The sequence below is a fragment of the Westerdykella ornata genome (genome assembly GCF_010094085.1).
Source record: "Westerdykella ornata strain CBS 379.55 unplaced genomic scaffold EI97scaffold_33, whole genome shotgun sequence".
In the NCBI taxonomy this organism is placed as follows: Eukaryota; Fungi; Ascomycota; class Dothideomycetes; order Pleosporales; family Sporormiaceae; genus Westerdykella; species Westerdykella ornata.
In genome coordinates, this window is record NW_022986883.1 from 172,080 (window position 1) to 197,270 (window position 25,191).

Genomic DNA, 25,191 nt, shown 5'->3' on the forward strand with positions numbered 1-25,191 from the left:
ACCTAAATACTTCACCAACCCTTGAACCAAGTATGGGGCAGAAACACCAACCCCGGCTTTCGTACTATTCTCTCTGATCCCGACACCTATACGTATATTGAAGTAGAGACCAGACATGTTGCCTCCCGTAGATCCCAGTATCCTCGACCAGAACCCCAATTTCTCTACATTATACAAAGACCTCTGCACAAGGAAACTGAATCCGGATGGCTCGACCAGAGATACGAAGAGGCAAAGGATACACGATGAGATAAGAGCGGTAGGATCTATGATTCCTTTTCGGTCTCTAATGCGTCTCTTCTATTTTCTATTTCATTTCCAAAAGTTCAAGTTTGAATTTTCCCGCACTGATTATGAGTTTTGAGAGACCCGAGCTCTACTACAAAATCTCAACGTGAATATCAATTTTCCTTTGAGCGGTTCAATTTTGGTCTTTATCTAAAGAAGAGAAAAGCTTCCATTACTACAAGCTAACAAGCCCCCACAGAACCTCCACACCTCCATCACCCACCACCACACGACCCGCCTCCTCCTCACCCTCCTCTCCACCCTCCCCTCCAAATCCTCTCCCGAATCCCTCCCCTCCGACCTCCACCCGGTCATCGAACTCATGTCCGCGCGTCTAAGCGGCCACATCTCCTCCCCCGCCGACCTGGAACTCCTCTCCGGCGACGAAACCTTCTTCCTGGGCAACATCGACACCATAGCCCTGGCTATCAGCGAGCAACTCGACAAGATGGCCGAGCAACTGTGTCGAATAGCCGATCCATTATGTACGTCGCCAGTCCTTCTTTTCCCGCTTTACTGAGAAACCCTCCCAATCCCCTTCCCTGCTGCCCGCCGTCCGCTACATACCCTATATCTGACTTCCCCCCAGCACCACCACATATCTCCTCCCTCCCCACCAAGGCATCCTCCCTTCACCAAGCCGCGACCCACGACCTCCCCGACTCCCTCGCCACCGCCCGCTTCGACCTCGCCAACACGGCCCACGACGTCCTCACGCTGCACCGCCAAGTCCTAGAGACGTCGATCCGCATCCTCGAGCAGACGATGCACGGCTCGCTATCGAGAGGCGTCAAGGCGAGGGCAGAGGTCGTCAGGGCGCAGAGTGCGTTGCTAGGGCTGCAGGCTAGGTGTGTTGATTATCTCGTCCTGGTTTCTCCTCTTCATAGCTTATGATTTATCGACTGCTGCTGTCATTGGATTAGAAACTGATTGTGTATTTTGCAGAATCCATACGCTCACGCATCCACCACCGCCCGAGTTTGTGGCGGCGTTGAAGAATTATAGAGCCGTCCAAAGACAGGAGAGGAATGCGTTAAAGGATAGGGAGGCGCTGGCGAGGCAGACGCTGGAGTTGTATGACAAGGCGGGAGAAAAGGGAATGAGGGATGCGGCCCGGCGAGCCAAGGTTCTGCAGGCGGAGATTCAGAGGACCAAGGCGGAGATTGAGAGATTGGAGCGGGGTGAATAAAATCCCACCAAGAAGAAGACCCGGGAGGGCCTACACAGTACACATCGTCCTTAGCAGGTTGCTCCAGGATATCCCCAACCCTTCAAAGCAAAGACCGCTCAAAACTGACTGGCATCGCTCCAAAACGACCCTCAAGATCAATCAATCCTCCTTCCTCCCCACCGTCCCCCTCAACCTCCCCAAACCGAACCTCCGCGTGAAATACCAATCCAACACCCCGGCCGGCAACCACGCCGTCACAAACCTCACCACCCAACTCATCTTGCCCTCCCAGATCCACCTCCTCCTCACCAGCCCGCCCCACTCATCCCCCGCCAGAACCTGCCGCACGCAGCTCCGCGCATACTGCTCCGTATCCATGCCCAACTGTTGCGAATGCGTCAACCGCGACTCGTACTCGTCCTTCAAGGGAAGCATGTACGAATCCGGGGGTAACTCGCGATGAACGCGCGCAATGTTCGATTTCACGCCGCCCGTGATGACGGTGATGACGCGCACGCCGAGCGGCGCGAGTTCGACTCGCAGCGTATTCGAGTAGGCGTGCAGCGCGGCTTTGGACGCGCAGTAGCATGCCCCCCACGCATACGGCATGATGGCCGCTATACTGCCCGTCTGGACGATGGTGCCTTTTGCAGCGATTAAGAGGGGCGTGAAGGCTTTGCACATTTGCATGACGGAGAAGACGTTTGCCTGGAAGAGGTCGTGGAGTTCGTCGGTGGAGAAGTCGAGGGCGGGGATGGTGTAGTTGCGCCCGGCATTGTTGTAGAGGATGTCGAGGCGGCCCGAGGTGAGGGTTGTGACGGTTTCTTTGAGGGCGAGGATGCTGGGTTCCGAGCTGAGTTCCAGGGGGAGGTAGGTTATGGAGGGGTGGGGGGAGGTGTATTTGGAGGGGTCGCGGACGGTCGCGAGGACGTGGAAGCCTTGTGGAGGGTTAGCAATGAGGTAGGGGGGGAGAAGAGGAGATGGGAAGCGACCTTTGGCTGCAAATTCGAGGGCGAGATAGTGTCCGATGCCTCCGGGGGTGCAGCTGTGCGGGTCAGTGGGCGGTTTTTGGAGGCTTTGCCGATGGCCGTTTCAACCGATTGAAAGGTGTTTGTCATGCTGGGAGGAGGTGGTACCCCGTAATCAGTGCGTATCTCTTTCTCTCATCGGGAGCCATTGCTACTCCTGCCTGGATTGTTGCAATTGATATCCCGTCGTTCTGCGCCAGTATGATTTCGAGATGAAGTCCGTCGGGATATTGAAGTTGAGATCGCCGACGTCAACCTTGGAAAGGAGCTAGAGCCACCTCGGTTCCACCTTCCCCGCCTACCCCACCCAAAATTATCATATCCGACACTAGCCAACGACTCAGGAAGCATATCGTCCCATCTTATAAGTTATATAAACTATCGAACGAGTCGTATCTGTACCCGTAATCCAATTCTCCCTTTCTCCCTCCTCCTCTTTTCCACCTTCGCTCGCCCAAAGTCAAAACTCAATTCTCCAATCATTTCATTAATCATGGGGCTCTACGAATGGCTGGGAAATAACATTCCGACCTTACTACGGCCGACCTTGTTACTCAGTTTAGCAATCTACCGTTCGTGACAGCCCTCCCTTTAATAAACCTACACAAACCAATCCCAATCCTCACACTTCCCAGACTTCTGCATGACAATCCTCGAAGTCATCTTCATCCAGCACCAGCCCTCGCTCCTCCTCAACCTCACCCAACTCCGCCACAAAAGCTTCGCCCGCCTCTGGAACCGAAATGGTATGCTCGAAACCCTCTCACCTCCCTGACTTCCCCCGGGAGCAAAAATAGGTCTCCCTAACAATCGATATTCTCAGGCGCAGCAATGTCCATCGACATGCCCGGCCCCATAACAGAACTCCTCTCCCAATGCCGCGGCCTCGTCCTCGACATCGGCCCCGGCAGCGGAGAAGTCCTCTCGCGCTTCGATGCCAGCAAGATCACCGCCATGTACGGCGCCGAGCCCGCCGCGGACCTTCACCGGGGTCTGCTCCAGAACGCGGAGAAGCACGGATTCGCCGGCAAGTACCACGCCCTGCTCTGCGGCGCGGAGCCCGAGTCGTTGATCCCCGCGCTGTACGAGGCCGGCGTGTTGGACCGTGATCGCGCCACAGAGGTGTTTGATGAGATTTGCGTTGTGCGGGTTTTGTGTGGCGTGCCGAGTCCGCGGGAGACGATTCGCGGGTTGTATGCGTTGTTGAAGCCTGGCGGGAGGATGGTCGTGTGCGAGCATGTTGTGAATCCTTGGAGGACCGAGGGGAGTCTTGCGGCTAGGTTGTTGCAGGGGGTGTATAGTGCGATGGGCTGGCCGTTTTTCATGGGAGGTTGTGCGTTGCAGAGGCATACGGCCGAGTGGTTGAGGGAGGCGGGCGGGTGGAAGAAGTTTGACTTGCAGTATGTGGAGCCGCAGACGGCGATACCGTTCGTGGTAGGTGAGTTGATCAAGGCGGACGCTTGAATGTAAGCGGAGAATGTGTATAGTCGGATCTAGGAGACGGATATATGAAGGATATTTTTCCGTATGCAATGTCGACTTGTACGGAGGACATGTATTGACTGTAAATAACGATGCCAAAAGAAAAAAAGAAAAAAAGAAAAAAGAAAACATATGCACTGTTTCCCAGTCCTAGCCAGCGGACCAGAAATAAATTAAAGGAACGTCTCTCACCAAATTCAAAATCCCGCTTCTCTCTCCCCGGAAGCAACACTTCCACTACCTCCGCCCCAAATACTCCTCCCGATACTGCCTCCCATACTCGTCATAACTCGGCCGCTCCCCCACAGCCTCACTATGCAACTCCCTGGGCTCGTCTTCAAAATAACCCACTCCCGGCTTCTGCACCTGCACCTCCGCCAGCGGCCACCCCCTCCCCTCCCTCCACGCATTCACTTCGTCAACATTCCTCCCATACCCTTCAGGCGGATTGAACGGCGTCGCCGGCATGCTCTGCGGTGAATACGCCGTCGCGCTGTTCAACTCGCTTCGCGCGTAGCCATCCAACTCGGTCGGAAGTGGTGGTCGGTGTTCCATTGGCGGGTCCATTGAGTGTCCGCTGAGTTCCTGCGTCGAGGTCGGCGATTTGCTTTGTCGGATGCAGCAGAAGTAAAACGTCAGTGCCGTGACGCCGACGAGCATCATACCGCCTCCGACGGCGATGCCGATGATGGCGCCCGTGGAAAGAGGGCGCTTCTTGTAATATTCGCCTCCGGCATCGCGGCCTGGATATGTGCTCTCAGGGGGTTTGGTACCGGTGGTGGAGCTGCTGCTGGAAGAAGTGAGGTTGGCGGTAATGGTTGCGGCGAAGAAGGTTACATCGGGAAGTTTGGTCTCGACGCAGGAGAACCAGCTTAGTGTGGGAGAGCTGGAGGCGATGTAGGTTTCCCAGCGGCAGAAGGGCTGGTCTGCGGCACTAGGGGAGGGGAAGGAATGTGAGTGAATGGCGAATGATGGAGGCTTGTTGGTACTAACCATGTGTAGCATCGATCTGTTGGTTTGCAAGTGGTTGTGGGGACGTTGTCGATGCAGGATTGAGTAGTCCCTTGAGGATTATCGGGGTCGTAGCAGTCGACGATGCCAGTGGTGCCGCGGACACTGGTGATGCAGGCGCCCTAGATGAAACGTTAGAGAGAACCGATATGTGTCAGGCTGTCATAAGAAGCTCACATTATCGCAGACCCCTGGGCAACATTAGTAAGGAACTTGGATTGATCAGGGTTGGATATGGACTTACAATTCGGAGACGTGGCGAGAGAGCCCGCAGGTCCGCAGCAAAAGGCCCCTTGTTCTAAACATGCGCCTCCACATACTCCAAACTCACAGTTTTCCTGCCTCTTCAACACTTTCACATTCGCGCAGCTCGTGGCCTGCGGATTTGGCGGGGCGGTGATGAGGAGACGTTCTTGGCTGTTAGGCACAGCGGAAGCTGAGAGCACTCCACACAAAAGAAGTGTGAGCCGAGCCCAAACATCCAGGCCCGTCATGTCGTGAGTTGTGTCCGGAACATGCAGAATAACTCGAATATGACTTCACTGTCGACGAGGGAGGAAGTCATTTTGAGGCAGCCTCGCCTTAGATAGCCCTAATTGACACCAACCGCAGAGCTGAGTTTCGGCCCCGTGGACGCACAAACGACAAGACTCAGGAGCTGCGAAACACAGCGTGAGCGGTTCTGCACAGCACAGCATGGGCTGGGAGTATAATAAGAAAATGGCGAAGCTGAATTGCCCAAGGGAGCCACAGTTAGCCACAGCTCGTACTGATTGGCTCCATGGTGTTGTTGTTACCGTTGCCAAGCGAGAAATCGGCTCGTCGAGACCGGAGAGGGAGCACAACGGAGAGAGCTGAAATGGTGGTTGGCTGGCATATTCCGCCTATTCCAGCCTTCTTCACTTTGAAGGAGGGTTCCGTTTGCAGAGCTGGCTCCTGGTTGATTGGAAGAAGCGACATTGTGCACGATAAGATTCAGATACTTCATTTTTGCTGACCGAACCGGGAAACTTGTAAGTAGCGCTCTTTCTAGCCCTGCCTCGTGACAATAAGGAAAAAGATTAAAAACAGTCGTCTTGTTCTGTCTGGGATGGATGGATGGGAATAAGCGACCCCACATCGTTGATCGCCCGATCCGCTAACCCCAAAAGACAAGCTTGGCTTCGGGGAAATTTTAATCCAACCCCATCGTCATCCCATCTGACCCGAGCGTAGCAAAACACAGTAATCCTACTTGGAACATTAATAATACTCCCGGGTGACATAAACAATCCATCGAACAATGTCAACCATGCCATTGTCCTCATCCTCACCACCAACTCGTCCTTCATTCCTCACCTCGACCTCGCAATTTCCACCATGAGTTCCTACAGCCGCGTTGGCGTTGTCACCGGCGCTAATAAAGTACATAAGGATCCATGTTTCTCATTGGACAATCATGGAACAATGCTAATGGCCGCCTAGGGAATCGGCTACGCCATAGGTACAACAACTCTTATTCATCTGGCTGGAGCCATACCAGTCAGCTAATAACTCCATGTAGTCCGCCAGCTTGCACTGCAGTACCCGAAGTCCCCGCTCAACAGCGGACCGCTCCTCATTTACCTGACGGCACGGGACCCGGGCCGCGGCGAAGATGCCGTCAAGCACATGCACCAAGACGAGCAGTTGAAAGCTGCGAAAGCGCTGAAACAGGATGGAGGACTGTCGGAAATCAAGTTCCATGCGCTGGACATCACAGATGGCAAGAGCCTCGAGACATTCGTCGAAGATTTGAAGAAGACGCATGCGAATGGAATCGATTTCGTAATCAACAATGCAGGTATCGCGTTGAACGGATTCGGTACGTCTTCTAATATTCTTCAAGAGAGTAACGGCAGAGGACTTAACAATACTCACCCCGCAGACTCTAACGTCGTCTCCCAAACCCTAAACTGCAACTACTACTCGACCCTCGCCGCCAGCCACGCCTTCCTGCCCCTCCTCCGCCCCGCCGGCCGCCTCGTAAACGTAGCCAGCACCACCGGCCTGCTGGATAAGTACTCCCCCGCCATCCGCGCCCGCTTCCTCGCCTCCAAGACCGAAGCAGACGTCACGAGCATCATGCAGGACTTCGCCTCCGCCGTCGCCGCCGGTCGCGAAAAGGAAGCAGGGTTCCCCAGCGCCGCGTACGCTACGTCCAAGGCGGGCTTGATCGGCGCGACGAGGGCGCTTGCGAGGGAGGAAAGCGGGAAGAGCCAGGTGCTGGTGAATTCGTGCTGTCCTGGGTATGTGAATACGGATATGACAAAGGGGAGGGGGACGAGGACGCCAGACGAGGGGGCGCAGACACCCGTGATGCTGGCATTGGCGGATTTGAAGGGAGTGTCGGGGGAGTTCTGGAGGGATGGGAGGGTCATTGATTGGAGTGGATGAGGGGATGGCGATTGATTCATAGAGAGATAAAGCGAATGTGAGTTTTATGCATAAGTCCACAAGGAGTGCTTACTCCGGGTCGTTGATCGCTCGGGTAGTGTGCGGTTCCGGAAAGTAATGGAAACAACCCATATCGGAACCACGCACATTCTCAGTGCTCGATGAAAGAGCTGCATATCCCGTGCCCACGAGCCGATGAACCCCGCCTCGGACTTCAATCTGTCCCATGGCACGCGGTGAAGTTCAGTAGGATTCTCGAGGGGATATTTTGGAATCAATTTCACTCTCAACTCTCAAGCCAGAGAGGTCATAGAGTAAGAGGGTCCAGTATATCTCCCTGTTGATTGGCAGTAAAAGCTGCTGCAAACCATGCGAAAATCGTAGAAGTGCGACATACTGTGTACTACAAATCAGCAAGTTCGTCGTCCGCGGGCAGTGGCTTACATTACCAAAGCCTTGTGGCGCGTCTTCTTCTTTATCATGTCACTAGAAGGCACCTCATATCCACGATTTGCACTGGTGGAAATGGGAGTCACGGTGAAGAGATGCGAAAGGGACGGCTAGTGGACTAGGGTTCGCAATCGTCATTCTTGAGAAGCAAGAAAATCAAGTCTACAAGAGAACCGACAAGACCAGGGCAAGATAGTAAACCCAAAAGTTCCGTCACATCCTAATCCCCACTCATCCAACAACTTCCTATCATAAAATATTCAACTTTTAGGCAGTGATCATCACGGGAACCAACATACATATGCTCCAAGCCATCAACATGCGCACCGAGTAATCGACTGGACCAGTGCTTTTGTAAAACGAGGATTCGGAAACGCCGTGCCTGAACCAAGGAAAGGTGGTATCAATCTGATCATGACTGAAATGCTATTGGTCCTTAGCACACCCTCGCTATGCAGAGAAATGGTTAAAGCACATCCTTGTTGCCTGTCCTACCCAGTACGTCCGATAGATATGAAACCGTAATGAGGTCGTGTGCTGATCTGGATTTTCCTTTACGTGATCGTTATGTGTGTATGTACCTCGATGGTGACGTCCGTTAGGGATTGCTTGCGACTTTTGTGCCTTCGCCGCAAGACACGCATCACCACTCATGCTGTGGCTACACCCAAGTTCCGCTCTGGCACGTTTGTCTCGCACAAAACTGCGGGCATATCAGGAAACGCCGGTCGCGGAAAGTCGCGCCAGACGGGATATGCGGGAGTTTGTGGAGTCTGCACCGGCACACGTTTGGGCTGAGGTGCAGGTTCTGGATCGACGGTAGGCTCGTACGCCGGTATAGGTTTCGTGTCGCGAATAGGCACGGGTATCGTGTCGAGGACAGGCTTGGGATCATGATATTCGTAGATCATCTGACCCTTCTTGCCCAACAGTGCCGGAGCCTTGAATGTCGACACGCCAGTCACCTCGTCGTAGGTCTCACGAGCGGCTGCGAGGCGCTTACCACCGCCGCCGGGGAGATCGACGACAAAGGAAGGCATCATGAACCCTGCGATAGTTCCACGGAGTTGCTGTTCCATATCCAGAATAACCTTGAGCGGGGTGCGCAAATCCTCGATGCCTTTGACGAGGTCACATTGGTATACGTAGTACTGGTTTGGCGTTAGTAACGAATCCAAAGTGTTGGGATCGTGATGCTGCTGTGCAGAGATAGCTCACCGGTTGTATGTTATGGTCAGCAAGAGTCCTGATCAAAGTTCCCATTGTCTCGACGTCATCGTTGACCCCTTTCAGGAGGACAGACTGGTTCCTGACTATTACATTGTTTTGAAAAAGGTGCTGTGCTGCCGCTTTCGTAATCCAGGTGATCTCATTCGGATGATTGAAATGTGTATGCAAGCAAACGTGTTTTCCTAATGTGCGTGCAAAATTGGATAGTTCAATGAAGGTGGCTGTCCAATTGTCATTAGGATCCAGAAAGCGAGATGGAACCACAGCGAGCCCTTTGGAGGCGAAACGGATGCGTCGAACGTGTGGCATCGCTAACAGGCTGTCGTGTGTCAGTAACCATGCTTTGCCCAGCATACACTTAACGTAGTGGTCCTCTTACGTCTCACCAATCTCTTTGACGGCCTGTGGTGGTAGGTAGAAGGTGTCACCCCCAGACACAACCACGTCCGTAATGGATTCAGTTTCTCGAATGTAGTCATACATCTTCTGCCAACGTCTGCGTCCACCTCGCAAGGGATCCTTCGTGACTGTGTCTGTGGGATTCCCCACAGCGTATGAGCGTGTGCAAAAGCGGCAGTAAACAGGGCAGGTGCCCGTGGCTGAGAGATTGGGTCAACTTTTGGACACGGCGAGGCTTGCAGGGTTAACTCACCGAGAAATAGGACCTTGTCTGGATATCTATGCACAAGTCCATCTACCACTGGCCAGGCGTTAATACCGAGAGGGTGTTGAACGATGAGGGTTCCAGCGCAACCCACCTGAATCATCCTTCTCGTTCAGAGAGTCGAGCTTCAGTTTGGCGTGGTCCTGAACGAGTCCAGATCCAAGAGGAACAAATTGGAGACGAATGGGGTCATCGAGAGCATGCTCCCACTGAATCACTGAGCTGATATGCGGAGTGAGCTTGACCGCCATAGGCGCCTTCCTGAGTCCCTTGACAACATCATCAATGAAATCCTGCTTGGTTTTGATGTGCTGTAATCTTCGGTTCTTAGAAGGCGCAAGTTTTTCCGGAAGGACCTCCTCCAAAAATGTGGTCAGCTTCTTTTCGGTAGTGAGAGCGTTGTCGATCTGAGGAGCAAATGAGCAATACGTCATATAATTTCCGTCAAGGGAGCACTTACTTGCCAGCTATACGAGATAAACTGTTCCGCTGAAATGTGCCGCCACCTGCCGATTTTGTGCCAATAAGGTTCACCTGTTGCTGACGGCGGGCTCAGGACAGTCCCATATGCCCTTGCAGGCGCCCATTGCAATGTTCGACTTGCCACAACTTTCAGGCATCTGTTCGACAAGAAAGCATCTGAGTTCTTTCTTGGCGCAAGTGGGACGGTGCTCAATCGAGTCCCTCTGGAAAATCTGAAGGGTCTCATTGTGTGATAGAGAACCGCGCTGAAAGAGATAAAATGGAGGAAACACTCAATGAAGGAGGGGTCTCTTAAAGGGGATACAGTCTGCTAGTACGGACGGCGGAAGTGCCTGCATCGTTAGTGTTATGCCCACAGTTTTCGCAAGCTGCGGATTCCCGGGTGACCCTCGTCCTGAATTCAGTGACACAAATATTTTGTTTGATCCGCTGGTAAAGGTTGGCTGCGTCTGAGAGACCGTACGCTGCGCGCTATCGAGAAGATCTACAGTAATAGAAACCATTGGACACTCGAGAACGTCCACAAGCGAGGGGCTGTGCCGTATGGGTACACGCTTTCATGGCCCTGCTAGCATTTGACGGGATATCTGGACGCATCGCGACGAACTTTACGAGAAATGTGCGGAGATTTTTTGAATCCTGCGTTGCGCTGAGAAAAAGACCGATGTCGGAGTACATCAAGTGGATGCACCCATCCGCAATTCTCGCCTTAACTACCTACAGATCAAACGGCGGTGTATGGTTCCATATGCCACACTGCGAAGGACTTGAGCAGTCTGAAGAAATTTTGAGCGGGGCACCCGTGGATGGATGCATGTTGGTCCCAAGACCAGGTGCTGATCAACCACTCGCGGATACAGCCGTCAAGCAGAGCGGCAAATCTGATATTGTGCTACCGTGTACCGAGCTGTCGGTTTCTCCGAGAGGTACGGACAGTTTAAGAGCGAGTGTGGATGTGTTGGAAAGTTTGGGCTAGAGAAGGGTCCAAACAAGGACTGAAGGCGTCAACCGGGAAGAATGAGAAGGGTGGCCTCGCCCAGATCAAGAGATTGGCCAAAGAGGGAGTGAAGAAATGAGGACCCGCGGTTGTTGCCGGTAGTACGACGTGTGGTTTCGATGGGTTTGTGACAGGGAGAAAGCTGTGAGGTCTCCGATCTATCATTATTGGTAGGACGTTTGATGAAGCGCCAAGGCAAGATGACGCTAGGCCGTGAACGGCTAGACTTTGCGCCAAGAGGGGACGTCACCACAACTTCGAGTGGGAGCTGGCGGGTACAACAGCTTCAAATCTCCGCTTCCCAAAACGTGGAATTCATCACACAGCTCCTCGCTTCCAGCATTTCCCTAGCCAGCCATGGCGGACTCACCCTCCACTGCTGGGCCTCCAGCGGGAGAGACGTCGGCGCAAGAAAAAGCAAGACTGCGCCGTGAGAGGCGTGCCGCCAAAATCCAGGCTGGAGGGGCTTCCCGCTTGCAGGCAATCACATCCCTCCAAGGAGGCTCGCACCGCGATGTGGAGAAGGACATTCCATGTTGGTTCCCACTCAAACATCGCCTTTGTTTATCAGTCATCATGCTAACTTGCTCCAGCGAGGCCAACGCCCAGTCCTTCTCCTGCACCTGCGGTATCAGCGTCCCACGCGGATCCTGACGAGGTTGACATCTCCACCCATCATTATACTCCTGTCACACAACCGCGTCTCCCGTCACCCTTCTCGTACGGCGCCTCTCCCTCACCGTCCGCGGCAGTTGAAGCCACCCGGGACCCGTCACAAGACCCGATGGTGGCCATGTTGCAGCAAATGCTAGGCACCGGAGAAGGCCCAATTCCCGGTGCCCCGGGACAGGGCGACCGGCTCCCTCCAGGACTAGCGAATATGTTCAGCGCAATGCAAGGAGGCGTAGATTCGGAACCGTCACTCGACCAGTCCTCCGCCTGGCTATGGCGCCTTATCCACTCCATCTTCTCTCTCGGACTAGCCATCTACATTGTGCTGCAGACACCCTTCACAGGTTCGAAACTCTCACGCTCAGCTTCCCACGAAGGCTCCGACTGGACGGTGGAATCAGCGCCACCTGAGGCTTTCAAGCACTTCTTCTACCTATTTGCTACATTCGAAGTGGTACTGCAATCCTCACGATACTTCATCGAAAAAGGGCAGTTGCAGGGAAGCGGAATACTGAGCAGTATTTCCCAGATGCTCCCAGAACCATATGCGGGCTACGTCAGGGTCGTTGGGCGTTATAGTGTGATATACAGCACTGTTGTAAGTGACGCTATGGTGGTCGTGTTTGTGCTGGGAGCGGCCAGTTGGTGGAATGGTGGTGCGACTGCATGAGAAGGTCAAAAGGGTTCCACAAAGCAGCTCAAGAACGATGATGATCCTCGAGATGTGTATCGTTGCAATTGTGTAGCCACAACTGGAACAGTTGACGCTCGAGCAGCGAGTAACGGGCAGCGGGAGGCATACCCAGTCCAAAGGCCTCCTGTTAACAGCGCTGGCACCTCAGCCACCAGGAATCGGGGCTTGTCTGGAATCGTAGCCCTTATACGACTTACGCTCACGACGACGCCGTTGATGTGCCTTAACCATCGGAAGATCCGTCCTATCGGATTCCCAGCTCTGTACCAGGTTACTCGAGGCGGCACCCACGGGACGCATGCCGTTCGAAGTACCGCTCACTCCTCCGCTAACCGCCCAAATGTGCCTGTCTCCGCATGTACCACATGCCAATGCGTCGCTGTCGGCTGTCGTGCCATCTTTCTGCGAAGGCACAAAGGCTGTCCAAAAGTCGCGATCCTCGGCGGTGGTGTTGTTCCAGCTTGCGAAAAATAAATTTCCAATGTGCGCTTCTCAAGTGGTACAACATGACTAATATACACATGACCCTCCTATGTTGCGTTTTGCAACCATGCATGCCATCAGTGTCTGGATATCATACACAGGACCTCCTGACCATCACGAATGGTCAACTGGTTGACGTTGATGGCCCGTTCATCACAGTTCTCACAATCGCCCAGCACTCATACCACCCTCACATTTCCTGCAATCTCTCACATGCCATCCAGGACCATGCCTGCATCCCATCCTGTTAACACTTCTACTGTGTCCCACCAACCTCTCCCCTGGCCAACCTCAGCAACTCCTGCTCCTTCCTCTCCTTCAAGAACCTCTCCCTCACAATCACCCTATCTGCCTCACTCCTCGCCTTAAACTCCGCCATCTCAGCCAGCTCCCTCACCTCCTCCTCCGTCGGCTGGAGCTCCTCTGCATTCGTCCTGCTGACCAATTGCGCGAGGATCTCGGACTCGTGCACCATGCGGATGTCGACAGTGTGGGTGGGCTCGGCGGTGTCGGGGACAGAGGGTGAGGAGGATGCAGATGTGGATGTGGATGTCGATGTTGAAGAAGCGGTTGTTGTCGATTTGCTCTTTGGGGAGGAGGTGTAGATGTACAGGTTCGCGGGGCCGGCAGGGTCCGAGTGCCGGTTTATGGTGATGGAGACGGCGGGGTTGCGGTACTTTATTCGGGGGAGCATTTCGCGCCAGAATTTTCTGGGGAGGGGGGAAGAAGTCAGCTTGGTGGTTTTACTAGAAGGCAGTGCTCTTTTTTTGTGTCGCTGTGCTGCACTCATGACCTAGGACTACCGGGTTTGGAGGCATTTAGGGGGTTTGTGTCTTATGAAGTGGATCGAGCGCAGAGTGTAGAGGAGGGAAAGAAAGAGTAAAATTGATAGGCGTACCTCGCACCCCGATGTCCGCCGTTGATGTGCTTATTGAACTCCATACTGATCTTTGTGACTTCGGGTGGCAGTATCAGCGCGCCGGGTCCGACTCGTATCCATAGTAACTGTTTCACACGTGTCAATTACACTCCTATCATATGCGATTCAACGTAAGGGTGGTCTATATTCGAATGCGAGGAGGAGGAATCGCGATGTCTGGGGAACGGTCGCAGGGGGACAGTACCTTCTACAACGGCAGTTAGCTATATATTGACTGGATTCTTAGATACTCGAAGACTTACTGAGCGCAATTTGCGCATCCGCGATATTATGTTGACCATGGCTTATACTGATTGCCGGTACGGTGTTGAGGGTTGCAACGGAACTTCAAGTTGTCGCGAGATTTTGGAAATTGGGCCGACGTTTTGCCGATGGAGGGAAATGACGGCTTGTGATTGGCCAGGGTATTGAAGATGGGTGCTGGAACATCATTTTAGGTAGGATGAACGGCGTGTGAGTGAATTCAGCAGTTGGAATGGCTAGATTCATAGATATGTTTTAGGTATATCTGGCGCGCACACAGATAATCGTCTGCGCAAGTCAATCGATCCCAAGCGCCTGCACTGCCGCTGTCTCGCCTTCACATTTACCATCCAATACATATCCATCGCCAGATAGTATATCTGTCGTTAACCGTACCCAACAGTAAGATTATAAAGCACTATAGCTAGAATCCGGGCCCTAGTGAACGGAATTTACATGACTCGAATGAGGAAATTTGATGGGAAAGGAATAGTGCTTCGCCAGCCATAATTTACTGCCGTCCGGGTGCGGGTGCTGCACCACCTGCACCACCCTGGTGAGCGGGTTGGGGGTTCATGCGTCGGTTCCTAGTTATCGGGATTAGTATCAATTAATGCCCAGGCGACGTCGACGGCTTACATGAAGGACCGACTCATGAAAGAGATAAGAACCATTGGCAACCAGGTCGGCATCTTGTTGAAACCCCAGAGGATATAGCCAACTGGAACGGCCAAGTTGTACTGCGCAAGGGCACCATTGAACGGATGCCAAGCACCCTCGTACGGCGCAGTGTTCTCGTACTCCTTGTCAACAATGAGGGTCTTGAGGGTCTCGACAGTGGTCGCATTGCGCCTGAGCGGGATATATCGAACAGTAGGCGCCGGTGCAGACTGATCGGCCAGGGGCTTGGGAATGGTGAAATAATAGATCGAAGGCGGGCCAACAGACCAGGAGTTGCAGAGGACGGGTTCCTCATCGCAATCGATGGTCGCGAACTTGGGGGCATGGGGCTTCGCAGACAACAGAGCAACGGTTTCCTGTACGTTTGTCAGCATCTGGAGATAGTGGGAAAGGCCTTCAAGGGTTGATGCTTACATTCCATGCCCTTGTGACATTTCCACAATGGCCAAAGCACGTCACATTGCCTCCGTTGATGTAGATGACCCAATCCTGGGTGGTTGGAGCACTCGCCGCGAGGTCCTTGGTCAACACGTCCTTCCAGTTCTCCAATGTGAGGTGGTGTTGCACACTTTCGGCGACTTTGGCTGCTGTGGCTTCGACAGGCGCTGAGGGAACCGCCGCGGGGACAGCCGAGCTCACAGCATTGGTGAGCTTGCCAAACCAGCCCTTCACCTTCTCCTGGAGGGGGATTTGATCTTCGGCGAGCGCCAGCGCGGGGAGCGCAAGGAGAAGGGTTGAAGAGACGCGCATATTGACGACAAAGCGGTAATGATAGGGATGAGAGAAAGGCAAATGTTGGTTGCGCAAAAGAGTCCGCGCGAGTAGGGGGAGTAGCGCGAGAGGACTAAGTGGGGCGCGCGGCGTGGGGGGAGTTCCAGAAACGCGACAGTAAGAGCTCCAATTCGGAGTTCCAGAAATGAAGAAGTTGAAGGTGGAAAAGAAGAAGATGGCAGAAATCAAATGATAGAAGGGCGTACGGAGTACGGATGAAGATGAGGCGGCAAAGGCAGCAGCAACGCGAGAAACCAGCTTGGTTGTGGTTTGTCTTGGCAAACATCGACCACTCTCCAACAATTCCTGGAAGAGAAGCTTGGGCCATTCTCGGACCCAACTTCAACACACCCCTTTCTATAACGTTCACTAGCCAAATAGGGCAGCACGTCATATAAGTTACCGGACATGGGCACGTCTGCGCCGTGCGCGTTTTTCTGGCAGCAGCTCGCGCTGTTTCAAGATGAAGAACCTGTTTCCGCTCACTCGATTTTTGTTGTCCTTCTTCCCTTTTCCTTCTTATTCTAGTATTGGGTGTTGAAGGAGCTGAATACCTTCTGATATTTGGCCCCAGCTACCTCAGGATGCGTTCAACGGTGTTTTCAGCCCTCCTCACGGCCTCACACGTCCTTCTTGGCGTGTCGGCAGGCCCTCTCGTGGAGAGACAAAGTATGTTATTATCCGAGACTTCCAATATGCGAATAAGTGCTGAATCGCTCTCGTCCAGACGGAGCTGGGACGACATCTTCTCCCACACCTCTCCCAACCGTGGGCTTGATAGTCAGCACCTTGAGCAATGGAGAGGAAACAACCGTTGAGTTTTTTGCTCCTCCACAGACGGACACTACTTCGGCATCAACAACGGCTACGGACGCAGAAACAACGCCCTCTTCGACAAATGACGCTGCCAAATCCACGTTAACATACACCCCGACTGGACTACCTCAGCCAGGTACACAGTTCCCTCGCTGTGAGAAGCCCAGCACAGGCCCTTTCTGTGCGCCGAAGAACGAGGCCACTCTCTACGTCGGCAAGACGTACTATGCTACCTGGGATTCGGACCAATTCCCACTCAACTCCACCATTGTTGTGAAAGTCCAGTTCAGCAACGACTCCTCTCAGCAAGTTTGGTCATCCGAGAAGACGAAGAATTCGTGGGGATACGTCGCAGTCACGACCGAGAAGGAATGGCTCCAAGGTGAGCTTCAATGGTTGAATATACTTCTTCGGTGATAACTTACGGGTCCAGGCTATGCCATGTTCAATCTCACATTCAGCGCGGTTATGGTCGACGAAGACAGCGGCAACAGGAAAGCTCAATCTTTTGACGGGCCCCTTATTACTCTCCAGAACGAGCCTCCCCGTCACCTGCCCCCACCGGAGAAGAACAAGCTCCACAAGGAGGGACTTCTCATCGGCCTGCCTGTTGGTCTGGGCTTCGTCCTACTCGTTGTCATTGGGCTTTACATCGGCATGCGCAAGCACCGTATCATCGGTCTCGGGAACATCATGGGTCGCCGCAATCGTGGCTATGGAACGCACAAGAGCAGGAGACAGCGTCTGGGGCTGGGGAAGAAGGGTGCGATTCATCTGGAAGATAGGGAAGTTCCGGCGCATAGGCCGGGCGATAGCTTGGGGAGCCTTGTGAGCAATGATGATGATATTAGGCCTGCGCCGAGGGGGAACAATCACTTCAGAGACGAGATCGCAAGGCAGAAAACAGGACGATAAAGAAGTGGAGGAAGTATAGACCGGCTACCATTGATTCAGAAAGCATTCGAAGCGTGCCACAACGGTAATGCAGCTATTGTATACGCAATCCCACGATGATCGTTTCACATTCACATCACGTTGGACCCAACTACCAGTTCTGCTCATCACGTCAAATCTGCAATGTGCTGGAGTAAATCGCTGGAATTCTGAAGAAGTACATTACATGAAAAAGAAACTATCGTACAGAGCGCAACAGTAGCATAACCGTCGCGGACTTGAAATCACACACACTCAAGAGGCAACATCCCGCCCATGTTCCATCAGCGCCCTCATATCGATCTGTATTCAGACTTTGGGGCTTGCTCCCACACAGTAACCGTCATCCCCCGAAGTACCCCATAGGCACGAGCGAAATGTCTACTCGATGCGGAGCTTTTGGCGCGTATCCTTCCCATTGTGGCCATTGCCTGCATTCGGGGTAGCCTTGCCATTGCCATTGACGGCAGCCTTATCCTCTCCGTTCTGCGCTTCGGTACGACGCTTGAATGCTTCGGCGGCGGTCGCCCAATACGTCTCACGTAAGGTGTAGATCGCATACAGCTTGATGAAGGTGCAGTACCAGCCAAACAGAATGTATCCAGGGAAGTACAGGATATCCTTGGGGTACTTGCGGAAGTGCGGCCAGATCTTGACGAACTTCATCAGCGTGCACCATCCCATGAGAGCTGCAAAAGCGACCCGGAGCCAGTCCTGGGCACCTGCCTCTCGAAGAGCCATCCAGAGAAGCGCTGTCAAGACAACCTCGTACAGGAACGAGAAGCGGAAGAAGGAATAGATCAGGATGCTGTAGGACGTGTAGGGGAATCGACGAAGAGAAGTGCCCTCGGTGAACAGTGCACGAGGGTTGGACTGGTAGGTGCTACGGTTCCAGCGAACGCACTGCCCCAGGAATTTGGGCCACTCCCCAAGCTCAGTCTCCATGATTGACTCAGGTCCGCCTTGGATAGCGACATCCCAACCGTGGTTCGTCAGCCAGCGAGTGTGGAACTTGTCGTCACCCGCGGCGAGACGTCCGACCTTACCATAACAGATGTATTCATTGAGATACTCCTGCTTGAACTTGGGGCTACCGTAGATCTCGGTGCGGAAAACCGCGAAACGGCTGGACAAGCATGAGAGGCCGCCATCGATCGAAGTGGTCGCGATGAACTCATGTGCGCGGCGGAGAAGATAAGTGCAGCCCATGAAATTCCAGAAACCCTTCGCAGACAGTGGGTGCTCGTGATTGATGGCCTCTAGAACGGGGCCAACGCCGCCTACCTTGGGGTTCTCGAAAGGAGCCAGCATGGACGCGAGGAACTTTGGTGACGCCGGCCACCAGCTATGGTCGTCCTGCGTGATCATAAGCTTCGTCTTTACGAAATCCATAGCCTGTGCCGTCTGCTCGCGACGGTTTGGCTCAGCACGCCAGAGGAATTGAATGCGAGGGTCGGTATACTTCTTGTCGAAGGCCTTCTTGTCGACATGGACTTTCTCCCCCGCCGTGGCAATGATAAGGCGATGAATCTGGTGGATCAAGATCGAGTCGAGCACCTTATGGAAGGTCTTCGAGGCCAGGTCAGTCGTACAGATGATTACGGTGACATCAGAAGGCTTGTACGTAGGCTTCTTAGGAATTGGAATCGACTTATAACGCGTGTTGGCGACGAGATTGGCAATTGACCGAGCAAAGCGAAAGGCGAATACTACAGCAAAGAACATCAACCAGAAGTGGCCGGCAGTGGCCGGATTCTGTTGGGTAGCCTGCAAGACCATGGTTTCTGTGAGACCTATGGCCTTGGAGACTGGAAGAAGTTGAAGGGGAGGGTTCTCTGGATGTACGTTCTCGGTTGTGTATATTCTGGTTGTTGCTCTCCTCGTGGTTGCACGTTGGTGATGGAGTTCCTGTAGGAAAGGAGAAGGGCTATTTAAGAGACGCGCATGACTGGCCGCTGCGCGGAATGTAGTGAGTTGTGTATATACAGACATCTTCGTTGTAGTCGTTCCTTGCGCTGATTCAGTGAAAGAGTCACCTATACACCACGCTTGACTCTGAAAGTGTAGGAACAATACGACTCTTTTCCGCCCACTGTATGAAGTCTTGAAGTCTGAATATCGAAATGTACTGTGGGTCATACTTCGAGAGTGTGCCCACAATGCGAGATTCATATGCTCCGATAGCGCATTCACAATGTACATTCACAATGTGTGAGTTCTCAGTATCTTGTCTGTGAGGCATAACGGCGCCCTGGGGAGGCCATTGTATGGATTAAAAACCAACATGACTCTACAATGACGGTGCTGAATTCGACGGGAATGCTAATTTGACATGGCTCCTTGGGTCGTGGGCTTGGTGAGGAAGGAGTCCAATGTATGATACCTTCGAAGTATCTTGTTTGTGAGGCATAACGACGCAGCGAGAGGCCCCCTTTTGATGGAATGAGAATCAATGTGACTGTACAATGACGGTGCTGAACTGGACAAGAAGCTAGTGTTGACATAGCGTCCTGGGCCGTGGGTTTGCTGAGAAAGGACGCAATATGTAGGATGCCTTGATACAATGAGGTTCGAAGGTAAGGTAATGAGGGTAGAAAGACAGGAATTATAGGGTTGAAAAGGTCGACATTGCTATGTTCCCGTAAATGGAGTCACCCACTCCTCAGTGTTCAGGGCGTGAATGAATTACTCCGCCTGACAGAGGGGCGTCTGTTACGCCAGATTTATACTTCGGAGGCAAAACCTATTTGTTCGTGTCTCAAGGAGAAAAATTTATTCTGGCATGACTAACAAAACTGGTTGCTAACTCACACGTAGAGAGAGCACTAGCCAACTTTGGAGTTAACTTGTGTCTCCACCGTCCCCATATCTCTGAAACAAAACAAACACGTCCTACTCCATCCAGCACCAGCCTATGCCCGCTCTATATGCTCTCGACGAAGGAAACATCCACTTCGCATACGTGTTCGTCCTCTAGGCCTAGCCTAGGGTTGCGAGTGCTGCGCTCCTGATAAAGCTAAGGTTCTTAACACCCTTAACAAACAATAAGACTGTTGCTAACATAGTTGAGAAGGCGGTGAAGATAAAAATGAACTCAGTATAAGCACGAGTGTCACTGTGATTAGGTTGAAGAAGAAGCTGCTGCAGGTCTTCTATAGCAGGAAGGGGGAAAAGCATAGAGATTGATGCGTATAAGAATGGGTCATCTGGGAAACATATGGACAGCTTGCAGAAGCAGTAAAATGGGAAGCAACATAATGCAGAACAACAGCATGACTGCCTCGTGTACAAGAATGGCATATGCGTGCACTGACCAGTCGCCAGCTGCAGTATAAGTGGAAAGGAGTGGTAGTGCCAAACATGGCCTTGGACATTCATAAAGGGAGAAATCAGTTGTACATTGATGAAGCTTGTGTGCTCTTGTCTGAAAATTCCATTAAAAGCTCAGTAGAAAGCCTAAAGATTTCAAGGCAGGGATCATAGTTCCTAAATAGGTCAATGATAATTGCCCTGGTATTTCCATGGTTTCTTGGGAGCTATGTTTCCGACGGAATCCCAGCTGGAGTACTAGCGCGCTTCAGATACGATTTGGATTGTACATAACTACTGTAAAGCTCGAACTATCAGCGAATAATGCAACAACAGAAATAATATCTGCAGTTCATTCGCAGCGATTTCTTGATCAACACGTGGTTAAATAGCGAGTGGCAGTACCAAGCAGATCTGTCTCAGGTGTTGTACATTCTTCCGAACGTTAACCTCGTTTATATCAGATGCTCTGATCTTGGTTTTTGTTTGACTTAACAACCTGAAATGAATGCCTTCAGTAGCGGAACAGGCGCATGATTTGACGTGCTTATTTCAATCCTTGTACGCATGCGCTTACTCACCTCTAGCTAATCATATGCTACGGCTATTTCAGATCGCATCAAGGATTTATAGTCATCGATTCGCCCTTCCACAAAGTCTTTGCGGCGCTACACGACGCCTAATCCGCAACTCCGCAATCGACTCCGCACATAGTCCACCCTTGGAACAGGGCACAATCCACATTGCAGAGTTATTGGATATCGCAACAACCTTATATATGACCGTCGCTGCATTACCTTTGGGTGACAGATCTCGCCTCTTTCAGTTTCATCGCCACAACGACCAACATCCATATCTCGGAAAGTGTCATGAGGGGCGATATCCTCCACACTGCATTCGCATCGGCAATATGCGGAGTTTTATTCCACCTCCTTGTCCTGGCTTTGCCATTCGAGTTTGAACTTGTCATGTTCCATTTTATGGCTACATACGTCGTGGCATCAGTGGGTTATACATTCACTCTTATGCAAGTCTATGGCATGACCTTCTTGGGCGCACTGGGAAGAGTAGCACTGTCATCCGTTATCTTCAACGCGGCGACACTGTCCAGTATCGCTATATACCGCTTGTTCTTCCACCGATGCCGAAACATACCGGGACCTGTTCTAGCACGTCTAACCCGCTTTTACGCAATGTATCAGACGGCGAAAGAAATGACATACTTCAAAGAACTGGACAAGATGCATCAAAAATACGGCGATTTTGTGCGCGTGGGTCCCCGAGATGTAAGCGTCATGCGAAAGGAGGCGCTTCCCTTAGTCTACGGCCCGAAAACGGAGTGCAGGAAAGCAACCTGGTATGGGCAGCAGGGTCACAACCCGAAAAAGCTTTCTTTGAGTATGCTGCGGGATAAGAAGCTCTATAGGCTACGTCGGCGCGCTTGGGATCGAGGGCTTTCGATGAAGGGTAGGTGTGCCGTGTCTTTGAGATATTGCGAGCTAAGGAGTATGACAGCACTTGCTAGCTATGAAACTCGTATCAAAGCCAACGTCGAAAAGTTCATTAGTCAAATCCAAAAGCGTTCAGGGGAAGGCATCGACGCAACAGCATGGTCGATGTTGTACTCATTCGACATCATGGGCGACGTTGGTTTCAGCAAGGACTTCGAAAATTTGAGCAGCGGAACGGAGCATCCAGCAATCAAAGTGCTCCACGACCATGTAAAAATCCTTGCAACTCTGGTCACGGTGCCCTGGTTGTTGAATATGTTTGCCTCGATACCGGGAGCGGGGAGTCAGTTTGCGATATTCTTTAAGATCTGCGCGGATCAGCTCGATGCTAAAGTGAAGGTGAGCCTCTGGCATTTAAAATGCGGGAGAGCTATTAATATGTGAAAGGGGTGGAGCGGAGAAAAGCAACCCGAAGATGTTATGAGTTGGCTATTGAAAGCAGTGAAGGAAAACGACGTGTCAGCGGCACCATCGCGGGAAGCTTTGGAGGACGACTGTCGGGTGCTCATTATCGCCGGAAGGTAGGTGATTGGTCGACAATCTTTCCAAGATGTAGCTGATCCGTTACAGCGACACAAAAGCCACTGCTTTGGCATGCCTATTATACTACCTGGCGAAGTATCCTCGAGTGCAGAAGAAACTACAAGCTCTCATTGGCGAAGCCATGCTTGGCGGTTATTCTGAATGGAGTTATACCAAGGTAAAGTCCGTGACTTACCTTGACGACATTATCAACGAAACCCTGCGGCTCAAGCCGCCTTTCATGGTCCTCCCTCCACGCGAAACACCACCCCAAGGCATGCACATTGGAGACACCTACATTCCTGGTAACACGAACGTATATGTTGCTCCAATTCTAATTCACAGGGACCCAAGGTGGTGGAAGGAGCCAGAGGAATTCCTTCCTGAGCGGTGGGGAGAACTGCGGGCGGAAATGCATACCGATGAAGCGCCTTATATTCCTTTCAACTCCGGTAAGGTGGAACAATGTGCGTCTCCTACCTCAGCGCTGCTAACAGATGTTTAGGGCTGCACTCCTGTCCTGGTCAGAATCTTGCAATTGTCAGCCTGCGTTACTTGGTTTCATCCGTGGTGCAGAACTTCGATATCGAGTTTGCTCCTGGAGAAACAGGAGAAACCTTCGATAAGGATTTCGAGGACACGGCTTTGATGAAACTTCCCCCGCTCAAACTTAGGTTTGTAAAACGAGGATGACTCGTGCAGTCTGACACCAATTGGAGTTGCCAGACCAACGGGCTGGACGCTCGTGTGTGCTGAAAGCGTTGGGGAGCATCGCCATGAAGTGTTCAGGTACATCAGTCACGTTAGGAACATGCATGGATCTTTGTGTCAAAAGGTTGGCAATTTATACACCAGGATAACTAGATACAGCAGAATAGAATGGATTGGTCAAGTTTGACCTTTTGGGTCATGCGGAGACAAACTTAAGCAGTGATCTTGGACTTGATGAAAGCCAAAGCCTGTGCGCCGTACTTGTTGACGTATTGCTGGTGAGAGTTGGCATCGTTTCCGGTGCAGCAGTAGGGATCGGTGGAGTCGCAGTAAGACTTCAGGCGGTCGGTCTTGGCCGGGGAGCACTGGAAGCCCACGGGTCGGGCAGCGAACTGTGGGAAAATTAGCGGACATATTGGAAGGCTTGTAGTAGGTCTACTTACACCTTGAGCATTGCAAGTGCCAACGTTGTACGGCTGGCCAGCGCGGAAGTGCGGGTCGCCCATGAAGATGGCGGCCTTGACGGCTTCCAAAGCAGCACCGGTCAAGGTTGCGCCCGCGCCTCCGCAGAGGGCGTTGTCCATGATTTGGCCACCCTTAAAAAATGTCAGACCTGGAATGAGGGGTATGTAATTGTAATGTCCACTCACCTGAGAATATCCAATAAGGACGATCTGAGTGTCGGGGCACTTCTGGTTGTAGCTGGTAACAGCCCGGACAACGGCAGCAGTGCCTTGTTGAGCGGAGTTGTCGTAGCTAACACCGCCACATTGCGATTGTCCTCCGCAAGCTGGGTACTGGATGGCCTCCGATCCGGCACCAGGATAAGCCGCCTTGACCTGGTTGACAAGGCCTTGAGAAGTACCGTAACCTGCGGGAGCAGTGGTCTCGCGGGCACCAAAGATGTACACCTTGGGGCAGTTTTGCCTCTCAGTGAGCTCGACGGGGTTTGCGGCAACAAAGCCAGCAAGGGAGAGAGCGGCTGCAGCGGTGAACTTCATTGTGCTTGGTTGGCGAGGTTTGCTCTTGAAGTTTCGTGTGTGGGGATAGCGGGCTAGAAACTGAGCGGCGCACTACAGTATTTAAGGACCTCAGACTGTGCTGGAGTTGAGGCTTTAGGCAGAATTACAAGTATTCGAGCGTGGCGTATATTCAAACTGTGGGGCAAAGTGATTCTGTTTCGTAGTGCGTTATACCTTTCGTCCTTTCATCCGTTTTGTTCAATATAAAACTTTGTCCTGTGATGATGGTTTGGGCAGGGATTTACGCAAATATCCCTGCTCTCTCCATGCGGAGAAGGAGTGTGGCGTTCTGGGGTGCATGAGAAACATCGGAGGTCATAGTTTCAAAACGAGGCGAGCAAATCATGAGGGTTCAAATAAATGGAACTCGGCATTAATGTTCCCCGAATTGATAGACGACATACGTAGTCGACTACCCCTTACCGGCTTGAAGGGGCGACGAAAAGGCTAAAGTGAAGGTCAAAGACAAGCTTGGATTGAAGAAGTCAGGGTACACATTAAAAAGCTTGACAACTGAGCCGCACCGCCACAGGTTGGTAGTGGGATTTCAATGTTGCAAAGTCCATCCTGTAGGCATCAGAGCGAACCTTACGCTCCAGCGACGATCGAGGTCGAGATTGACTGAGATGTGAGGTCAGCTTCTCTACGCGAAGCGGCATCCTCA

At 52.4% G+C, this 25,191-nt stretch overlaps 13 protein-coding genes across 13 annotated transcripts; 6 read left to right on the plus strand and 7 right to left on the minus strand.

Moving 5' to 3' along the window:
• Positions 1-37: 37 nt before the first annotated feature.
• EI97DRAFT_405510 (uncharacterized protein) lies at positions 38-1,471 on the plus strand (the record flags this gene model as incomplete). Its single annotated transcript, XM_033796564.1, has 4 exons — positions 38-259; positions 488-773; positions 878-1,136; positions 1,234-1,471. Coding segments are annotated over exons 1-4 (927 nt in total), but the record flags the coding sequence as incomplete, so codon positions are not given.
• EI97DRAFT_436620 (NAD(P)-binding protein) lies at positions 1,291-2,639 on the minus strand (the record flags this gene model as incomplete). Its single annotated transcript, XM_033799155.1, has 3 exons — positions 1,291-2,397; positions 2,452-2,504; positions 2,596-2,639. 3 exons carry the CDS (start codon positions 2,634-2,636, stop codon positions 1,619-1,621), a joined length of 873 nt encoding a protein of 290 aa, XP_033650388.1. The 3' UTR covers positions 1,291-1,618.
• A 187-nt stretch (positions 2,640-2,826) lies between these two features.
• EI97DRAFT_436621 (uncharacterized protein) lies at positions 2,827-4,126 on the plus strand. Its single transcript, XM_033799156.1, has 3 exons — positions 2,827-3,059; positions 3,123-3,233; positions 3,311-4,126. The coding sequence occupies exons 1-3, from the start codon at positions 2,981-2,983 to the stop codon at positions 3,949-3,951; spliced, it is 831 nt and encodes a 276-aa protein (XP_033650389.1). The 5' UTR covers positions 2,827-2,980; the 3' UTR covers positions 3,952-4,126.
• Positions 4,127-4,631: 505 nt separating this feature from the next.
• Positions 4,632-5,617, minus strand: EI97DRAFT_197889 (uncharacterized protein). The gene is made up of 3 exons (XM_033793658.1): positions 5,225-5,617; positions 5,158-5,171; positions 4,632-5,102 (listed from the first exon to the last, which is right to left on the minus strand). The coding sequence occupies exons 1-3, from the start codon at positions 5,472-5,474 to the stop codon at positions 4,842-4,844; spliced, it is 525 nt and encodes a 174-aa protein (XP_033650390.1). The 5' UTR covers positions 5,475-5,617; the 3' UTR covers positions 4,632-4,841.
• A 714-nt stretch (positions 5,618-6,331) lies between these two features.
• On the plus strand, positions 6,332-7,443 carry EI97DRAFT_436624 (NAD(P)-binding protein). Its single transcript, XM_033799157.1, has 2 exons — positions 6,332-6,823; positions 6,887-7,443. Exons 1-2 carry the CDS (start codon positions 6,631-6,633, stop codon positions 7,393-7,395), a joined length of 702 nt encoding a protein of 233 aa, XP_033650391.1. The 5' UTR covers positions 6,332-6,630; the 3' UTR covers positions 7,396-7,443.
• A 674-nt stretch (positions 7,444-8,117) lies between these two features.
• EI97DRAFT_197926 (kama family protein) lies at positions 8,118-10,614 on the minus strand. Its single transcript, XM_033793659.1, has 6 exons — positions 10,200-10,614; positions 9,834-10,146; positions 9,728-9,775; positions 9,455-9,674; positions 9,064-9,394; positions 8,118-8,996 (listed from the first exon to the last, which is right to left on the minus strand). Exons 1-6 carry the CDS (start codon positions 10,446-10,448, stop codon positions 8,496-8,498), a joined length of 1,662 nt encoding a protein of 553 aa, XP_033650392.1. The 5' UTR covers positions 10,449-10,614; the 3' UTR covers positions 8,118-8,495.
• A 962-nt stretch (positions 10,615-11,576) lies between these two features.
• On the plus strand, positions 11,577-12,561 carry EI97DRAFT_384940 (uncharacterized protein; the record flags this gene model as incomplete). The annotated part of the gene is made up of 2 exons (XM_033795997.1): positions 11,577-11,754; positions 11,813-12,561. The coding sequence occupies 2 exons, from the start codon at positions 11,577-11,579 to the stop codon at positions 12,559-12,561; spliced, it is 927 nt and encodes a 308-aa protein (XP_033650393.1).
• Positions 12,562-13,019: 458 nt separating this feature from the next.
• Positions 13,020-14,303, minus strand: EI97DRAFT_425605 (uncharacterized protein). Its single transcript, XM_033797161.1, has 3 exons — positions 14,251-14,303; positions 13,967-14,195; positions 13,020-13,778 (listed from the first exon to the last, which is right to left on the minus strand). Exons 2-3 carry the CDS (start codon positions 14,008-14,010, stop codon positions 13,325-13,327), a joined length of 498 nt encoding a protein of 165 aa, XP_033650394.1. The 5' UTR covers positions 14,011-14,195; positions 14,251-14,303; the 3' UTR covers positions 13,020-13,324.
• Positions 14,304-14,470: 167 nt separating this feature from the next.
• Positions 14,471-15,991, minus strand: EI97DRAFT_436629 (uncharacterized protein). The gene is made up of 3 exons (XM_033799158.1): positions 15,347-15,991; positions 14,891-15,288; positions 14,471-14,838 (listed from the first exon to the last, which is right to left on the minus strand). The coding sequence occupies exons 1-3, from the start codon at positions 15,680-15,682 to the stop codon at positions 14,763-14,765; spliced, it is 810 nt and encodes a 269-aa protein (XP_033650395.1). The 5' UTR covers positions 15,683-15,991; the 3' UTR covers positions 14,471-14,762.
• Positions 15,992-16,192: 201 nt separating this feature from the next.
• On the plus strand, positions 16,193-17,634 carry EI97DRAFT_198068 (uncharacterized protein). The gene is made up of 3 exons (XM_033793660.1): positions 16,193-16,372; positions 16,431-16,901; positions 16,953-17,634. The coding sequence occupies exons 1-3, from the start codon at positions 16,288-16,290 to the stop codon at positions 17,432-17,434; spliced, it is 1,038 nt and encodes a 345-aa protein (XP_033650396.1). The 5' UTR covers positions 16,193-16,287; the 3' UTR covers positions 17,435-17,634.
• Positions 17,635-17,833: 199 nt separating this feature from the next.
• Positions 17,834-19,177, minus strand: EI97DRAFT_384919 (uncharacterized protein; the record flags this gene model as incomplete). The annotated part of the gene is made up of 2 exons (XM_033795996.1): positions 17,834-18,542; positions 18,627-19,177. The coding sequence occupies 2 exons, from the start codon at positions 19,175-19,177 to the stop codon at positions 17,834-17,836; spliced, it is 1,260 nt and encodes a 419-aa protein (XP_033650397.1).
• Positions 19,178-21,235: 2,058 nt separating this feature from the next.
• EI97DRAFT_436631 (cytochrome P450 67) lies at positions 21,236-23,713 on the plus strand. The gene is made up of 5 exons (XM_033799159.1): positions 21,236-22,228; positions 22,277-22,611; positions 22,660-22,793; positions 22,843-23,246; positions 23,300-23,713. Exons 1-5 carry the CDS (start codon positions 21,631-21,633, stop codon positions 23,485-23,487), a joined length of 1,659 nt encoding a protein of 552 aa, XP_033650398.1. The 5' UTR covers positions 21,236-21,630; the 3' UTR covers positions 23,488-23,713.
• A 4-nt stretch (positions 23,714-23,717) lies between these two features.
• EI97DRAFT_496402 (cutinase) lies at positions 23,718-24,593 on the minus strand (the record flags this gene model as incomplete). Its single annotated transcript, XM_033802476.1, has 3 exons — positions 24,156-24,593; positions 23,949-24,101; positions 23,718-23,897 (listed from the first exon to the last, which is right to left on the minus strand). Exons 1-3 carry the CDS (start codon positions 24,504-24,506, stop codon positions 23,718-23,720), a joined length of 684 nt encoding a protein of 227 aa, XP_033650399.1. The 5' UTR covers positions 24,507-24,593.
• Positions 24,594-25,191: the final 598 nt, after the last annotated feature.

Coding starts and splice junctions, on each gene's coding strand:
- EI97DRAFT_436621 (XM_033799156.1), top strand. CDS start 2,981: ATGGGGCTCTACGAATGGCTGGGAAATAACATTCCGACCTTACTACGG. Junction 3,060..3,122: donor ACTCAGTTTAGCAATCTACC/GTTCGTGACAGC, acceptor CACACTTCCCAG/ACTTCTGCATGACAATCCTC. Junction 3,234..3,310: donor CCGCCTCTGGAACCGAAATG/GTATGCTCGAAA, acceptor CGATATTCTCAG/GCGCAGCAATGTCCATCGAC.
- EI97DRAFT_197889 (XM_033793658.1), bottom strand. CDS start 5,474: ATGACGGGCCTGGATGTTTGGGCTCGGCTCACACTTCTTTTGTGTGGA.
- EI97DRAFT_436624 (XM_033799157.1), top strand. CDS start 6,631: ATGCACCAAGACGAGCAGTTGAAAGCTGCGAAAGCGCTGAAACAGGAT. Junction 6,824..6,886: donor TATCGCGTTGAACGGATTCG/GTACGTCTTCTA, acceptor CTCACCCCGCAG/ACTCTAACGTCGTCTCCCAA.
- EI97DRAFT_197926 (XM_033793659.1), bottom strand. CDS start 10,448: ATGAGACCCTTCAGATTTTCCAGAGGGACTCGATTGAGCACCGTCCCA. Junction 9,675..9,727: donor AGACAAGGTCCTATTTCTCG/GTGAGTTAACCC, acceptor CCAATCTCTCAG/CCACGGGCACCTGCCCTGTT. Junction 8,997..9,063: donor CTGACCATAACATACAACCG/GTGAGCTATCTC, acceptor ACGCCAAACCAG/TACTACGTATACCAATGTGA.
- EI97DRAFT_425605 (XM_033797161.1), bottom strand. CDS start 14,010: ATGGAGTTCAATAAGCACATCAACGGCGGACATCGGGGTGCGAG. Junction 13,779..13,966: donor GGCGGACATCGGGGTGCGAG/GTACGCCTATCA, acceptor CCCCCTCCCCAG/AAAATTCTGGCGCGAAATGC.
- EI97DRAFT_436629 (XM_033799158.1), bottom strand. CDS start 15,682: ATGCGCGTCTCTTCAACCCTTCTCCTTGCGCTCCCCGCGCTGGCGCTC. Junction 15,289..15,346: donor ATGTCACAAGGGCATGGAAT/GTAAGCATCAAC, acceptor ACAAACGTACAG/GAAACCGTTGCTCTGTTGTC. Junction 14,839..14,890: donor TTCATGAGTCGGTCCTTCAT/GTAAGCCGTCGA, acceptor CCCGATAACTAG/GAACCGACGCATGAACCCCC.
- EI97DRAFT_198068 (XM_033793660.1), top strand. CDS start 16,288: ATGCGTTCAACGGTGTTTTCAGCCCTCCTCACGGCCTCACACGTCCTT. Junction 16,373..16,430: donor CCCTCTCGTGGAGAGACAAA/GTATGTTATTAT, acceptor GCTCTCGTCCAG/ACGGAGCTGGGACGACATCT. Junction 16,902..16,952: donor CGAGAAGGAATGGCTCCAAG/GTGAGCTTCAAT, acceptor TTACGGGTCCAG/GCTATGCCATGTTCAATCTC.
- EI97DRAFT_436631 (XM_033799159.1), top strand. CDS start 21,631: ATGAGGGGCGATATCCTCCACACTGCATTCGCATCGGCAATATGCGGA. Junction 22,229..22,276: donor TCGAGGGCTTTCGATGAAGG/GTAGGTGTGCCG, acceptor GGAGTATGACAG/CACTTGCTAGCTATGAAACT. Junction 22,794..22,842: donor GTGCTCATTATCGCCGGAAG/GTAGGTGATTGG, acceptor GATCCGTTACAG/CGACACAAAAGCCACTGCTT.